General features: G+C 33.9%; 2 protein-coding genes across 2 annotated transcripts in view; one reads left to right on the top strand and one right to left on the bottom strand.

Annotated features, from left to right (window-relative positions):
* The window catches only part of LOC133179104 (abasic site processing protein HMCES-like), a 31,452-nt gene extending 25,230 nt beyond the window's left edge, over positions 1–6,222 (top strand). Inside the window, exons 8-9 of the mRNA XM_061313842.1 lie at positions 731–840; positions 4,462–6,222. Of these exons, the coding sequence (XP_061169826.1) occupies positions 731–840; positions 4,462–4,576 (225 nt within the window). The 3' untranslated portion in view covers positions 4,577–6,222. The remainder of the gene's footprint in view (positions 1–730; positions 841–4,461) is intronic.
* Positions 6,223–15,498: 9,276 nt separating this feature from the next.
* LOC133179105 (E3 ubiquitin-protein ligase TTC3-like) overlaps positions 15,499–17,914 on the bottom strand; it is a 52,866-nt gene continuing 50,450 nt past the window's right edge. Inside the window, exons 45-49 of the mRNA XM_061313843.1 lie at positions 17,429–17,597; positions 16,954–17,054; positions 16,505–16,660; positions 16,072–16,190; positions 15,499–15,745 (exon numbers count right to left, since the gene is read on the bottom strand). Coding sequence (XP_061169827.1) covers positions 15,520–15,745; positions 16,072–16,190; positions 16,505–16,660; positions 16,954–17,054; positions 17,429–17,597 — 771 coding nt within the window. The 3' untranslated portion in view covers positions 15,499–15,519. The remainder of the gene's footprint in view (positions 15,746–16,071; positions 16,191–16,504; positions 16,661–16,953; positions 17,055–17,428; positions 17,598–17,914) is intronic.

Genomic DNA, 17,914 nt, shown 5'->3' with positions numbered 1-17,914 from the left:
TCAAAATACATAGTTACTGGAACCAGCCTTTTATTTTTAAAATGAGTTTGATATAAAGGTATTAAGATCAATTTGATTTTGTATAATTAATAATGATAATTTTTTTTTTCAACAATCAATTTGCAGAGTGTCATGTCTCACAAAGATGACAGATAGTTGCAAACTATTTTTTCAGTGTAATAAAAAACACTGTAATTATTAGTATTGATGTTTTATTAGGCTGCACCTTAGTTTCATTCATTAAAAATAATATAATGAGTAATCAAATTTTCACTCTAAATGTTTAAGCAAATTGTGAACACCTCTCATATCTAGAAAACATTAGTGATTTGGTACCTTCTCTGAAAAACCCAGCGGGGGGTATTTGTCCCTTTTGGACAGTTCTAGTTTCATTTTAAAGTTATTTTATGCATGTATATTAACAATTATGTAATTGTTATTCTTAAGGCCACACACGTTACTATTCTTATCTTTCTTTCTTTTTTTGTCTGCTTTCTTGTGACATTTGTAAACTTTTCCCATTTTATCTGTGTCCTATTATTGCTTATAATTTATTATTTATAAATTTCTAGAAAGTTTCATCTTCTATCCAAACTTCATAAACACAGCTGGAGTCATAAGTTGGCACAAAGCTAGAAAACTGTTTAAATATATTTGCAGTTTGCAAAGTCCTTAAATGGGGGGTTAAAATTATCCATCTAAGATAATTAAGTCTTTAAATCTGTTTTAGGCCATTAAGCATATCCGGGCCACTGAGGAGATCCAGATGCACCCTGTGTCTGATATTGTGAACAATGCCAGAAACAAGAGTCCAGACTGTACAAAACCGATAGATCCCACGTAAGTGTTTAGAGAATCCAGACTGTACAAAACCGATAGATCCCATGTAAGTGTTTAGAGAGTCCAGACTGTGCAAAACCGATAGATCCCACGTAAGTGTTTAGAGAGTCCAGACTGTGCAAAACCTATAGATCCCACGTAAGTGTTTAGAAAATCCAGACTGTACTAAACCCATAGATCCCAGGTAAGTGTTTAGTGAATCCAGACTGTGCAAAACCTATAGATCCCACGTAAGTGTTTAGAAAATCCAGATTGTACAAAACCTATAGATCCCATGTAAGTGTTTAGAGAATCCAGACTGTACAAAACCCATAGATCCTGTAAGTGTTTAGACAATACAAACTGTACAAAACCCATAGATCCCACTAAGTGTTTAGATAGTTCAGACTGTACAAAACCCATTGATCCCACTTAAGTTTTTCTAGAATCTAGACTAGAAAAATCATAGATCCCAAGTAAGTGCTTATAGAATCCAGGCTACAAAATTCATAGATCCCACTAAGTGTTAGAGAATCCAGACTATAAACATCCCATAGATTCAGTGTAAGTGTTTAGCAAATACAGACTGTACAAAACCCATAGATCTCATGCAAGTGTTTAGAGACACCAGTTTGTATAAAACATGAGTCCAGCAGTTGAAAACTGAGTGGTTACCACTAGGTATAGCAACAACTAGCTGTACACCATTTTTATACCCCACGCAACTAGTTGCGGGGGGTATAATGTTTTTGACCCGTCCGTCAGTCAGTCAGTCCGTCAGTCCTGTTTTTTTGTCAGCGCAACTCCTCCTAAACCGCTGCACAGAATTTTGTCAAACTTTGCAGATATTTAGGACACAATGTGTAGATGTGCATACTACCAGGAAATTCCGATTCCTTTATTTTTTCTGGGAATTTCGGCACTTTTCAACTTAGATTTTTGGCCATATCTTGAATATGGAGATGAACAGTTTGTCAGCGCAACTCCTCCTAAACCGCTGCACAGAATTTCGTCAAACTTTGCAGATATTTAGGACACAATGTGTAGATGTGCATACTACCAGGAAATTCGGATTCCTTTATTTTTTCTGGGAATTTCGGCACTTTTCAACTTAGATTTTTGGCCATATCTTGAATATGGAGATGAACAGTTTGTCAGCGCAACTCCTCCTAAACCGCTGCACAGAATTTCGTCAAACTTTGCAGATATTTAGGACACAATGTGTAGATGTGCATACGACCAGGAAATTCCGATTCCTTTATTTTTTCTGGGAATTTCGGCACTTTTCAACTTCGATTTTTGGCCATATCTTAAATATAGAGATGAACAGTTTGTCAGCGCAACTCCTTTTAAACCCCCACACAGAATTTCATCAACTTTTGCAGATATTTAGGACACAATGTGTAGATGTGCATATTACCAGGAAATTCCAATTCCGTTATTTTTGCCCTAAGAGTTTTGCCTATTATTGAAGAAACTTTCCAGCTAGGTAATAAGGAAATCCACACTGGAATCAGCCTTTGTAATGACATTTTATGTGAAATATTTTATGACCTTAAAAGACCCCTATTGATTTTGAGATCAAAATATTGATGATTTAACACACACACAAAATCTTGAATCTTGGATAGTTCTCCCCCCCCCCCCCTCAAATTGGTGCTTTGCCTTAAATAATTTCATAAATACAGTATATAAACAAATTCATATGACTACATCATAATTTTGTTTCCATCAATTATTTAAATGTGTAAGTTGTCATGTGTTGGACATGGACTTATACTCATTAACAAATCGAAATCACTGAGGAATTTCAATAACAGTTTGTCAGCATAACTCCTGCACTGAATTTCCTGAAACTTTGTAGGTATTTCAGACGTAATGTATAGCTTTGTATATTACCAAGAAATTTTGATTCCATTATTTATCTAGAAACTTCAGCCCAATTAAATTTGTAACATACAAAGATTTGAATGTCCTTATATGCAAGAAGTTTTGATGTAATGATTTTTTGCAAGTAATGCCCCTTTTTGAATTATACTGTGTATTTAAAATGCACTGTGCTATTCAGTACATGTTGCATTGTCGAGTTTTGGGGGAGCGTGGTGTATGTGAGCTTGCTCACTTTTTCTTTCATTTAATCGCAGTCACATGATTGCAGTCATATGATTCTTTTTTTTTGGAAGAGCACTGCATTTTTCAGAATGAAAAGATAAAAAAAAATTCTGATTATTTATGTTGTGGACATACTATGTTCAGCATATGTTTTTTTAAAGGCAAAGTCAGTTGTTTATTTGATAAAGTAGTAGATTGTGCTTGATTGCAGATTTTGCTATGATGAAATGCAGTGTAATAGACAATGTAATTAAATTGCAACATCACATCAATAATAAAGGTTGATGTATATTGATTTTACTAAGAGTTAATCATGGTTAACTGAGGTATGTTTATTTTATAATGTGTATCGTGATATAGAGAAATAATGTATTTTATAGTGAATCAATTTGGAAAAGTCAATCTAAATTAAGCAGCACTATAATTATGTTTTGTGAAAGTTTATTCTAAAAATGAAAAATGCAAGTAATAACCTCATCAAAGAGAGGTCATATTAGGTAATTAAAACTGCTGATCCCAATATACTTTGGGAGCCAAAGGCTCAAGTGAACTTTTCTGATTGAAGAGTGTCTGGCATCCATCTTTCATGTGTCACTGGCATCCATCTTTCATGTGTCATCTGTCGTCTGTAAACTTTTCACATTTTCAAATTCTTTTCCAGAATAATAAAGCCAAATTCAACCAAACTTGCCACAAAGCATCCCTGGGTAAAGTTTGTTCAAATGAATGACCACACCCTTTCTCAAGGGGAGATAATTAAGAAATAATGAATTTGGTAGGGTCATTTTAAAGTCCTCTTCTCAAGAACACTGTGCCAGAATGTGAAACTTAGGTTGAAGCTTTCTGACGTGTTGTTGATTCAAACCTATTCAGTTGATAGCCCCTGGTGATAGGGTAGAGCCACAATAAGTGATCAAAGTTATACATGGGAATATTAAAAACAAAAAAAATTAAATCTTCCTATCAAGAACAGCAGGACCATGATAAGTGATTCTAATAGATAGTGCAGATTCAATTTTATTGAAATCATGGCCTCCAGGGCTAGTTGGGGGTGGGGTGGGGGGGGGGTGGGGGGAGAATCTTCTTTCTTATCAAGAACAGCAAGTCCATGAAATATGATATTACTATTACTACTAGGGAGGTGTGAAGAGACCCACGAATTCATGTCCACCTCGAAATGTAATTTTTCACATATATTACTACATAACAATTCTTAATCCACGAAATCAAATCCCCATGAACCCATGTTTTTCTTCAAACCACAAAAATTTGACCTAACGAAAATATGCAATTTTACATAGGATATATATACAGCAATAACCAGCATTTGTGAAAATATAGTCTTGCTTATGAATACCAAATACCTATCTCGCGAAAATAATGTGTCTAGAAAAATTGGTGATGGATCTATAGTTTATAATTCCCAATATATGTTAATACTAATATGTTATATATATATATATTATATGTGTATATGTTAACTAGTGGAATATCTTATCATATTCTTATACCTCACCTCTCACATTGCAGGAAACCTAAGAGCACCCCCAGCAGTAACCTAATGATGAAGTGGTTATCTAAGGGTAAACGAGAGAAGTCTGATGATCAACCTCCATCAAAACGAGTCAAAACAGAGACAGATTAAATACTTATACAGAGAAAACAAAGACAATATAGGGCATAAACTCAACCTGGAAAGAGGAAAAAGATTACTTTGTTATGTGCAACAAAAGTTTTACACTGACTAAGAGGATTTTACAAGTATTGTTAATATCTCTGTAGTGACTGGACAAATAGGTACACATGTGAGTTTAGGCTAGGTATATGTGTCTTTATGCAGATTAACTAATTTAAATGCGTAATGGCTATACCTCTTATGCAGAGAAAGTTAAAACTTATTGTCTTTTGTATACTTGGTACCCAGGACACAATATGGCTAGTGCACATTTTGAGGTTCTATTGTGACGTCATTGTTATTTACTACACAAGGTTAAAAATAACATCAACAAAAAAAGTTTGGCACAAGGGCATACCCTGTTTAATTTTACAGAAACGAGGTATAATTAGAAGCAGAATATTCAAAGGAATGAAGGTATTGCTGAACAAACATTGAAAGTTCAATTGTTTAATAATTTTTTGTAAAGTTTTGAGTTGGGTTAAAGTGCACAGTTCACTGTAAATTTCCTCAAATTCCGATCAAATGAGAAAAGGATTTATGCAGCAAAATTTATTAATCTTTAGACTATTCTTATTAAAATTATACATTATTTATGTAAAATTAAATACGATATGCCTGTGCTCCGAAGCTGTTTTGTTGGTGTTTTCTTAGTTATTTGAGTAGTGAATAAAAATGACATCATACTGCGTACTCTCTATAACTTGTCATGGGTACTAAGTATGTATAAGAAAATGAATTTAAACTCTCTCTCTGAATAATAGATATACTTCTTATGCATTTTTATTTTTTGCATAAATCACCTTTACCTAGCCCTAACTCACATAAATGTCAATCAGGTAAAGCTACACTGTAAGAGTTGAATTTTATAACATTACATTTCTAAACTAAAGAATGGAGCTATTTGTACTAGGTGCCACATACTGTCACTGCTTACATATTCAATCTACAGGAGTGTTTCATAATATCAGTACATTTACCAGTAAGTCTGTTGTGACAGTATATAATTATAGTGAAGTTACATGTATGCTTGAATTAGTCAGTTTCTCCATCATCTAGGGTTTACCTAACTTTGCTGTTGAGGGGTTAACCCAACATAAATGACAAATCATGAAATGATAATCTATTCAACATGTTCAAGTGTCTTTGAGATGGATAGAGTCTTCATTGTGTGAATGGCATTGAAAAAGCAAAGCTAAGCTTAGACAGATATATTAACAATAGTGTTTTTCTGTGCTTTAAATATTAAGCTTTCTCTACGCATTGTATGAAAGGAGATGTCGGAAAGACTGACAATTGTTCCTGGTGAACATTACCAATAGTTGATACAGCTAGGTTGTATCTGTTGTTTGAACAATACTTTTGCAAGGTTGATCATATTTTGTTTTCATTTTTGTTTTTGTTGTTTTTCCCCAATGAAGATGTTTGATTTGTTACTGGACTGAAGTTATCCTGGCTATTTCTATATGATCATAATAAACCATCTATATTGTTATACTTGTGTAAGGTGGAACTTGTTAGTTAGCATCCAAATTGCCTTTTACTTCAGTTGTGAATAGCAATATGTGTATATAGAAAAATTGCTACTTTGTATTAAACATGTTAATCATTTTGAATGCTTGTAGTTAGTATCTTAAAACATCATTGTAATGTACAGTCCATAAAGTGGTCAGGAGATTTATATCAGGATCTCCTTTATTCTGCTCATCAATTATAAAACTGGTTTTTAGCTCAAATGATCCAAAGGCTCAAGTGAGCTTTTCTAATCAAAATTTGTTCATCGTCTGTCATTGTCGGTGTTGTAAACTCTTTACAATTTCATCTTCTTCTCCAGAATTACTGGACCAATATCAACCACACTTGGCACAAAATATCCAATGAAGGGCCACGCCCTCTTCCAAGGTTAGATAATTAAGAAAAAGTAAAAATTGGGTAGGGTCATTAAAAAATCTCCCTTCTCAAGAACCACTTGGCCAGAAAAAAGAAACTTATATGTAAGCTTCATGACCTAGTGTAGATTGAACTTTGTTCAAATCATAACCCCTGGTGGTAGGAAGGGGCCACTATGAGACTGCTGGGTCTCCGCCAAAGTGTACGTGAGGCATGAAGAGAGAGAGAGACTCTCCCTCTCTTGTGACGCTTCTCGCTCAAAGATTTACATAGGAATACATGGGGAAAATCTTCAAAATTCTTCTTCTCAAGAACAGCAAAGCCCTGATCAGTCATATTTGTATGGATGCATCCTCATGTATTGTAGATTCAAGTTTTTTCAAATGACCCTAGGGGTAGGGTGGGGCTACAATAGCGATCAAAGTTTTACATAGGAATACACTGGAAAAAAATCTTTAAAAACCTTTTTCTCACATGTCTATTTTAGTTTATTCAAATCATGACACTTGGGGAGGGGGTGGGTTAGGCTGGGCCAAAATGGGCAATCAAAGGAATACATAGGAAAAATCTTTTTCTCAAGAACAGCAAAGCCTAGATGATCAGTCATATTTATATGGAAGCATCTACCCATAATGTTGATTCAAGTTTGTTCTAATGATGACCCCCATGGGTAAGGTGGGGCTACAATGGGTGATCATAGTTTAACAAAGGAATATATAGAAAGAATCTGCTGATGAAAAACAAGAAGGGCCAGATTACTCAAGTGGGCATTGTAGCCCATGGGCCTCTTCTTCTTCTTTTTTTTTTTTGCTTTTCCTGAATGGATCCTGTACCATTTTGTGTGTTTAGTAGTGGTGGTGACTTGTAGATTGACTACTGTGGTTTTACTTCCAACAGAACTTTGAGAAAAAAAAATCTTTAATTAAAACCAGTGAACTTTTTTAGTGAACTTTTTTAGGAATTAGACACATTAACATGGGGTGAAATATTTTCCATGTAAATGTACCGGTATAATCTCCCATGTCAGGAGTTTTTATATGTGTATTAATGAAGCAACTTTATATTTACTACTGAACCACTGTGCCAATTTCAGCTATTTAAAGCAGGAAAAAGGAATGATGATTTTAAATGGAAAGGGTTGGGTACCTTTCTATGGCAATGACGAAGAAAATATTGGGAAGTATTATGAGGATTCTTCTATAGATCAAAGTTTTATACATAGAAATATAAAATGCAAATTTTTAAACAGTTTGACTTAGATGGTTAGTCAAATTACATGTACTAATTGTTACATTATCATCTTTGTGTAGTGTAGATTCAAGCTGTACAAATCTTGCAGAGTCCTTTGGGTATGGATAGGGCGTAAGTAAGAGACTAAAGTTACTATAGATAGAACATAGGGTAATCCCCTGTTCACAATGCAAGTAGATTCAAATATGTTCAAATCATGACCCCAAGTGCTGAGATGGGCCACAGTTAAAAATTAATATTTGTTCTAGGCATAGCATGGGGCCACAATAGGAAAGTGAGAGTTTTATTTGGGATGAAATAGGAAAATCTTTTAAAATTTAAAAAAAAAACATGCCCTTGGGCAATCATGCTCACCTGAGTCACCTTAGCCTGCTGTCCCTCATCATCAGGTTTTAAAAAGATTTTTTCCTTCTTATTCTCAGAAAATTTTGACCTCATACTTTGGCTCCATCCTAACCTGAAGGGGTTTAATCTAACGTGTAGTGAACATGTGAATCCTCACATCATTTGTAGTTTCAATATCAAAATGACTAACATGCGGGGATCTGCTGTTTGAAAGAAGATTTTTATAATATTTTTCCCTGTACAATTGCATTGTGTAATATTGATCTCCAAGTTTAGCGCAATCCCAACCCCAGGGTCCATGAGAATAAAACTGAATTCACAAAACTTGTTTGCATCTTGGTAGGATTAAGTGTAGCTCACTTATTATTGTAAACTTAAAAGTTTGTTCCTACAAATTCCCTTGTAAAACTCTCTCCCCTATTGTAGCCCATCATACTGCTTATCAGTATGATTTAATGTTGCTGTGCTACTTTTGAAAAAAAAATCCACTGTCAGTATATTCCCATGTAAAACTTTGACGTGGTGCAACCCTAGCCCCAAGGGTCATGATTTGTACAAATTTGAATCTACGCTATCTGAGGATGCTTGCATATTGATACTTTAAAATGATTTTGATTCGTTGTGGTGAATGTTTTTTGGCAATCAAAATTTTACTGGTTCGTTTTTGCGTATCGAATCAACTAGGAGACATAAACTCCATATGCAGGTGATACTGGTATATTCTACATAAATAAGGGAAGTTGACGATAGAAAAATTGAAGTCATCACATTTATCATAAAGTTTTCTTGTTAGGTTACCATTAACATCTTTTCCCAGTATAATATGAAACAGTTGTGTCAGGTTTTCTGGTGTGTTTTATTTCAAGTTCAAAGGGATATATCAAATCAACATAGAAAAGAAGATGAATATTGTTAATTGATAAAACGTCTTCACTATATCTAAATGTTATATTGAAGGCCACAGCAAGAGACTTCTTCTTGTCATGTAGAAGTTTTTTAGTAAATTCTGCTTCATATGAATACAAAAATAGGTCTGCTACATGTAATAACAGGGTGCAATTAGTACCCATGGGAATCCCAACAGATTGTTAGAAGACGATCTCCAAGAACTACATAGGTATTGTCAATCAGAAACTACAGCATCTTTTTAGATCAACTTTGGAGTACATGTGTGTACAATCAATGTTTTTTAAAAAAAATTATTTTGGTCCCACCTAGCCCTGGGAGTCATGATTTGAACAAATTTGAATCTACACTATGTAAAGAAGGTTTCATATAAGTTTCAACTTTTTTGGCCCAGTGGTTCTTAGAGAAGATTTTTAAAAGATATACCACCCAATTTTCACTTATTCTTAATTATCTCCCCTTAAAAAAGGGTGTGGCCTTTCATTTGAACAAACTTGAATCCCCTCCACCAAAGGAAAATTTATGGCAAGTTTGGTTGAAATTGGCCCAGTGGTTCTGGAGAAGAAGTAAAATTAAAATTTGAAAAGTTTACAAATGGACAGACAGTTGGACAAAATGTGATCAGAAAAGCTCACTTTCTGATAAGTGACTTATAAGTAATTTATTCTTTTACTTATAAGTTGTTTATTCTGGACTTATACTTCACTGATACATTTAACTTATAAGTGACTGATAAGTGACTCATCAGGATTTTATATGCAAAGTGCTTGACTTATAAGTGACTTATAAGCCAAGTATTAGCCACTTTTGCTTTATGCAAGTATAATTACTTATAAGTGACTTATAAGTGAAGTATTAGCCCTTCATACTTTATCAAATATGAGTCACTTATAAGTGACTTATAAGTGAAGTACACCACTGCTTTTAAGGTCTTAATTTAGAACAGAACTTCCAATCATGCAGGGGTTGCATGCAAGTTTTTTTTACATATACATATGCCACAATGAGGGATCAAAGTTTTACTTAGGAATATATAGGAAAAAATCTTCAATCTTCTTCTCAAGAATTAACAAAGCCATAATTAGTCATATTGATATAGAAGCATCCTCAGATTGTGTAGCTTCAAGTTTGGTCAAATCATGACCCCCAGAGGTAGGGTTTGGCGACAATGGGGGATCAAAGTTTTACATAGGAATATATAGAAACAAATCTTAATCTTTAATTTGTTCAAGAACAGCAAAGCCATAATAGAAGAAATCTGCTGATAAAGAACAGTAGGGCCTTTTGACTCGGGTAAGCATTTTGGCTCATGGGCCTCTTGTTCTCTAAGTATTTTGCCCCTGATATCTCGAATTCTCTGATATCTTGAAGCTTTTTCTCGGTCTCATTTAGTTCGAGATGATGTTTGACTGTATTTCTAGTTTTTTTAATCTCCACTAACCGAGGCTGCATATTATTATCAATAAGCATAGCCCTTATATTCAATGTAAAACTGTGATTCCCTACCATTGCCTTGCGCTACACCTGGGGGTCACATTTTCAGCTAACTTGAATCTGCACTACCTGAGAATGCTTGCATATAAATATCAGTAATCCACAGGCACTTGACATTTTAAACCTTTCTCTTTATTGATTAAAATTCCCCCATACTATAATAATACACTGTACATGTAGTATGGGGATATTTTTATCAATGACGACAAAGGTTTAAAACGTCAAGTGCCTATGCAGTAATCCTAGTCTTGCTGTTCTTGAGGATTTTGTAAAGATTTTTATGTAAAACTTTGATCCCCTTAAGTGGTCCCACCCTACCCCAAGGAGCCATAGGACTTACTGTACATGTACATAAATTGGCGTATTCAAAATTTAGCGCAATCACTGGGTATGGAGTTGTTGGCAAAATCATAAATTAATGCTATACATGTCCGTGCCGTATATTGAATTTATAAATGATTTCTTAGCAGTATTCGTGAATTAGCGCATCGTTGTCTGCGCCAAAGCAGCTAAAATATGGCCTGCACATACAATACCATATATCCCTGCTGTTCTTGATGAAAAATTTTCCTTTATATTCCTATGCAAACTTTGATCACCTACTATGCCCTAACCTACCTCCTGGGCCAAGATTTCTTAAGACTGAATCTACACTATTTCAGAAACTTTCATGTAAAATTAACATTTTTTGGCCCAGGGGACTTTGAGATTTTTAGCTCAACTGAGCAGAAGGCTCAAGTGAGCTTTTCTGATCAAAATTTGTCCGTTGTCTGTCGTTGTTGGCATTGTCGTTGTAAACTTTTCACATTTTCATCTTCTTCTCCAGAGCTACTGGGCCAATTTCAACCAAACTTGGCACAGAGTATCCTTGGGTGAAGGGGATTCAAGTTTGTTCAAATGAAGGGCCATTCCCTCCTCCAAGGGGAGATAATTACAAAATAGCGAAAAATTAATGGCATCGTTGAAAAATCTTCTTCTCAAGAACCAAAAGGGCCAGGAAAGATGAAACTCATGTAGAATCATTGTCAGGTAGTTTATTCAAGTTTGTTCAAATCATGACCCCCAGGGGTAGGGTGGGGCCACAATGGACGATCAAAGTTTAACATAGGAGTATATAGGAAAACTCGTAAGAATTCTTCTTCTCAAGAACAGCAAAGCCACGATTGGTCATATTTAAGTGAAAGCATCCTCAGGTGGTGTAGAATCAAGTTAGTTCAAATCATGATCCCCGGGGGTAGGGTGGGGCCACAATGGACGATCAAAGTTTAACATAGGAGTATTTAGGAAAAATCTTAAAATTTTTCTTCTCAAGAACAGCAAAGCCATGATTGGTCATATGTGAAAGTATCCTCAGGTGGTGTAGATTCAAGTTTGTTCAAATCATGACCCCCAGGGATAGGGTAGAGCCACAATGGACGATCAAAGTTTAACATAGGAGTATATAGGAAAAAGCTTTTCAATACTAAACAGATTTTTGCTTTTTTCTTAGCCACAGTGCTCAGGTGAGCAATGTGGCCCCTGGGCCTCTTGTTAGATGATGCTATCAAATTTTCACCATTTCTAAATTATTTCCCCTTTGAAGTGGACATGGCTCTTTATTTGATCAATTTGAATCCCCTTTAACCAAGGATGCATTGTGGCAAGTTTGGTTTAATTTGGCCCAATAATTCTGGAAAAGAAATCGAAGATTTTAAAAATTTACAAACAGCACAATGGACAGATGCCATACAAAATCTTATCATAAAAGCTCAGTGACAGGCTTTAAGCTGAGGTGAGCTAAAGGCAGAACCACAGTTAGTCACCAAGTTGCAAGCATCCCAGAGTAATGAAGATTCAAATTGTTCCCCAGGGACTGTACTGGGAACAGATTTAAACAGAAATGTATTGATGATTTGTGAAGTTCAATATACTGTAAATGAAAATGCAAATCATTTACATGCATTTTAAATTTGTGAACTCCAAGGGGATTGATATACATGAAGGATACATACTCATTTGTCTTGGAAGAGATTGAGACTTGAATAACCATCTTGGTCCATAAGCCTTTTATTTAAGGAATAACTAATTTTTTGGTTTCATGATTGTGATCAATCGATTGGCTTGTGTGATAATTTGCATAAACGCTGAAGGCGTTTATGCATAAAATTATCAGGCAAGCCAATCGATTGATCATCGTCATGAAACCAAAAAATCTGACAGTTATTCCTTACATTTACATGCTCTTGATTCGGCAAATTCACACGCTACAAGCCCCGTTTCTGTCTCTATTTTTCCCGCCCCACACGTGATTCTTTTTAACCATGCCTATCGATGAAGCAGTAGATTTATGTAGAAATAAAGTATTTTTACTATTTGTAGTTTTACCTCGGACAAAGACATTGGAAATGTAAATATTTATATGTAAATGTAAAATTGGATACGTTTCTAAAAACTCAGTCTTTTCCAGTTTTAAGCATTCTAAGTTGTTACAATTATGTAACCAAAAAAAAAAAAATTAAAAAACAAACGAACCAAAAAATAAAAAATTAAAATACAAAATTGAATCTCTGATTGCTTTATTTCTTAGAGGAAAGACAAAACACATTACTAGTTAAAATAAAGTTTCTAAATTCAAAAGCACTTTCGAAAGTATGACCATAAAATTCAAAAATCAACAAAAATATCAACAACAAAGTTTGAATATTGATTTCATTAGTAAATCAGACAAAACAGATGAAGTGAGTCATCTTAACATTGCACTACAGTAAAAGTATCTCATAACCTCATCACAGACAACATGAGAAAAAGAGTGGACACAGGCCTTTATCACAAGTTCCTGGGCATCTCTGAAAATACTTTCATTATACAAACTCAAGTGATGTACATGTATGTAAATTGATACACCTTCCCAGAAATATCACCTAATATATATAAATTTAATTTTAGAAGTTGTACATCAATCCAACAGAATGTCTGCTCCATCTACTCTGATACATGATTCATTGCAAGACTTCAAGTATAAACATATTTCTCCAATTTTTATCTAATATAGTTACATGTATGTATTCAAGTTGTTCTGAAGTGTTTAAAATCTCATCTGAATATTATAATTCAAGAAACTTTTACATATTTAACATATTTGATGGAAAAAAGTAAGAGACCTGAGAACTTAATCATGAGATTTACATAAAATTCAAATTATGTCTCAACCCTTCTAAAACAAAACAAAAAAAAAATCCAATACATGCAGTTTGCCCTAAGACTGATGAACAAAAACACTCTTCAAATTATGGAGGATGCCAAGACAAACATTGTGAATACAACAATATACAGTATGATTTATATCTGGGTTGGAATATGGTGATAATACTGAACAATGTCATGTACAACATGTGTGGAGAAAAATGGGAGTTGATTCATCTCATGAATGAAACTGAAATAGTAGTCCAGCCAGCTGACTACAGAATCATAATTACATGTATATAAATAAACATGTTTATAAATACAAGGAGAGTGCACAATAAAGTCCAATCATAAAGTCTACTATAATTTGTAAAAAAAAAAAAAAAAAAAAAAATGATGCCAGTGTGGCTGATTTTCATGAATATTTGGTCAAATTTCTGTCAAACCTTGCTATTTGGTCAAATTTCTGTCAAACCTTTCTGAAGCATAAACTTACAACCCAATGCTCCAAATGGGTAATTTATATGAAGCTTTATTTGTGAGATTTTGTTTTGAGAAAATGGAAATGAAACTTAATTTGTATTTATATTATGATAGCTACATATACCGATGGAAATGTCTAAAATCTTGAATAACTGCAACTTACAGAATATCAGCCAGTAAAAGTCCATTGGTTAGTAAATAAAGAATTCACAGAAAACATTCAACACAATCTAAACACACAGCAATAAAACATTACATTTAAATAATCAGGGCATTTTTTATGTTAACAACTTTTCAAAATCCTTTGTGATAAATATACATACAAGGCATCTCCATGCCAGTCTGCTTTGATTTTCTGTGAAGTTTTAGAGACATTAAAATTGACATTTTACCACATGACTAGTATTGTAACAAAAATAAGGTATGATTCCCCACATAGTGAAAATTAGGAGACATTCTGCAATGCCCTTGATTGACGAATGAAGCAGATATCAAACACAATATCAGCAGTGCTGCATACAAGTCTAGAATGGAAGTGAACATTTTCATACAAAAATACATGAATTTTATATAGTATAATAATTTGTGCATTTATAAAGTGGTTACATGCAATACACTAGGGATTAAAGACAATGGAAAATTTTAATGTCAGCTTTATAATTAAAGACTATTAACTGTAATATAGAATAGCTGTAACTTTGTTTAATTTGCCAAAATAAAATCTTTCTGACAATCTTTTTTCTTCAGTCTTGAGAATGTTAAGTAAAGTTGATTTGTCTTTAAAATTTAATTTATCTTTAAATTTTAAACTTTAAATTTTCATCATCAACAAATTTTTATGGCAAAAAGGTAGACTAACAATTTTATTTAAATAAAGTATTTACATTCCACAGTTGATTTCCTTAAAAATTTTCATGCCACTTAATCCAAACAATTTCAGAAAAAAATAGGTAGATAAATAATAAATAACCTCTAAGATAACAAAGATAGGTGTGAAATGATTTCTTGTGTGCATTTCATTTGTCATTATTCAGACAATTAAATAATGCGTAACATATAGTGTGGATTATTCAAGCACAGTAGTGCACCTGAAATTTAAAATTTAATCATTTAGAGCATAAATAAGAAATTTAAATAAGTGCATTTCAAACAAAAATGCTAAAAAAGTTAAGAGCTAAGAATGAATATTTTTCTGTACAGTATGTAACCTGATAACAATATGAATGTTCACTCAATAACTGTCACATACTTCACCTAAGAAGCAAAAATGTACCTTTCCATCAAATGAAATGAGTACAATGACATTTCAAATTCAAGTGCATATAAAAAGTTAAACACTGATGTATTTTTACAGCAATTCCTCTGAAAATATTTTTAAATAATCATCGCTCTGCTTTGACTCTCCATCTCAGGACAAAATAACAACCAACTCTGAGAATAATAAAGAATGCACACAGGACAATGAAGTCGATGTAGAATTTGGCATTTTGTACATCCATTTGTTCCAGAATTTCCTCTGGTTTACTGAAGTAACATGGCTGTTTATCACATTCTAAGGTGTCTCTGCCAAAACCATATATAGCTTGTAGAACTCCCTCAAATGAGTACCTGAAAATGCAAAATTACTGATACTGGAGAAAAGTACATGTAAATACAGATACAGAGCAATTACCCTAGTTTTCAAGCTTGATAATATTTACATGGGAGATAACTTTAACAGAAGGAAGGAGGGGGGGGGGGGGGGGGGGGGCAGACCTCAGAATGACTGCTTTGGCAAAGAAACCAAATTATGAATTTATTATTATTTCTGCATTGAATTGCTCTGTCAATGATCTACACAGTACATGTTAGAGGTTATATCTGGGTTATTCTACAAAAAGACTTTTATTTGACAAGTATCTTCGCTGAAAACCAAACATAAACAGTTGTCTTACCTGACATAAGATATATAAGAAAGCCACTGTAGATACACAGGTATTGTGTCAAAATTGACAAAGAAGCCACTGAATAGCAGGATAGGAATAGCCGTCACTGGTCCCAGAAACACAGACACCTACAATAGCAGATTCAGTGCTTTATATACATCAATCACAAATACTTCAAATACATGACTTGTACAGATAATACTACTATTAATACTAGTGACTTCTGTGTTATAAGTTGCTAGCTTTTCTTTCTTAAAATAAAAAAACTCTTTAAAGAGTAAACTACAAATTATGTTATTATCTTTTATTGTCAGATCCACTGGAAAATTGTTCATTGCTTCTTTTTGAAAAGCATGAATGTACATGTATGAGCTAATTAAGTTAATAATATGTAAACCAACATGCTAACATTAGATTTTTTAACATAAGGGAACTGCCTAACCTGTAGTGATGTTGCTGCCCCGATGAGGAGCCCCAAGGACTGAGCCACCAGTGAAGTCTGTGTTGCCAGGGTAAGGAACATCACAAACCTCGAGAAATCATTCGGCTGTGATGTCATCCAGTACACTATACTGCCATACACCAGTGGGAAAATTATCTATATAAAAACAAAAGAACATTATACACTTATTCATTCACACAAACCTGTTTCAGTTTGTAACCTTTTATATGCATCATGCTCACTTAAATGTGGTGACCCAGTGTAATATACTATTATAAAGAGTACATTGCTTGCTATGGGTCACCAGAATAAAGAGAGCTTGGTGCCTTTTCTACTTCTATGTAACATGAGTGAGATTAGCACTAACTTTCACTTCATTAAAACATTCCAAAATTATTACGTTAAGTTTTAGTAAGAATTTTATTATCATTCTTAACAAGTTAACAAACCTGGAATGGCATGTCTGCCATGGTCTTTGCCAAGTAGTAAGCCTTTACACTGTACCAGTAGTTCAAGTGTTCCCTCACAAACACAGCCATTTCTATTGGAACTTGAGTATGGAAAAAAAAACAAGAATTACTGGAAAGGTTGTATAAGAAGCAGATACATTCTAAAAATAATTCTACTGAGCTATGCAGACAGCTCTTCCATTAATTACAGTCAAACCTCGTTATCTCAAACTTGAAGGGACCGAGAAAATACCTCGATATAACTGAGGATTCAAGATATCCAGGGTAAAATACTTAAGGAATAAGTAGTTGGGACTTCAAAATGACTTCGACATATCCATGGTATTCGAGATATCTGTGTTCGAGATACTGAAGTTCAACTGTATGTCATTCATTTAGAGAAACCTGTTCATTTTCTGAGTTTTTTCACTGAATGATTTCATAAAGATGGAAAATTTTTGTTATTTTTACTCACAAGTCATGACTGTGGGCATGAGAGCGGTGAACATTAGGAAAAGCATGCAGAAGAATAAGAAGCTGGCATTGTTCAGCCATTTACTGGCTTCATTCCCGATCCCTAGGTACAGCAAGCCAATCAGGATCCCCACAGTAAGGTGAGAAATCAAACGTAGCCGGGTCAAAGTCTGTAACAAAAATAATACTTCATTACAGCTATCAGAATCCTTACAGTAAGGGGAGAGATCAGACTTATCTGTGTCAAATTCCGTCAAATTCTCTGTAAATTACACAGGGATCCAGAACAAAGCTAAATTAAAACAAATTTTTTAAAAAACAATTTTGTTTCAATTTTTGGTATTCTGATCACATTTATACATGAGGAATATCTGTAACAGTCCAAACAATGTTAATGTAGAAAAATAGAAGCTTCATATTGCAGCCTTTGGGAATATGAGAACAAGTGCAAACAACATTTTTGCTTTTGTGCAAAACCTCAAGTGTT

The sequence above is a fragment of the Saccostrea echinata genome, unplaced genomic scaffold (genome assembly GCF_033153115.1).
Source record: "Saccostrea echinata isolate AGI-Se365-2 ecotype Australia unplaced genomic scaffold, CSIRO_AGI_Sech_v1 ptg000004l, whole genome shotgun sequence".
Lineage (NCBI taxonomy): Eukaryota > Metazoa > Mollusca > Bivalvia > Ostreida > Ostreidae > Saccostrea > Saccostrea echinata.
The sequence above is the reverse complement of the archived record's forward strand: the minus strand, read 5'-3'. Positions and strand labels throughout refer to the sequence as shown.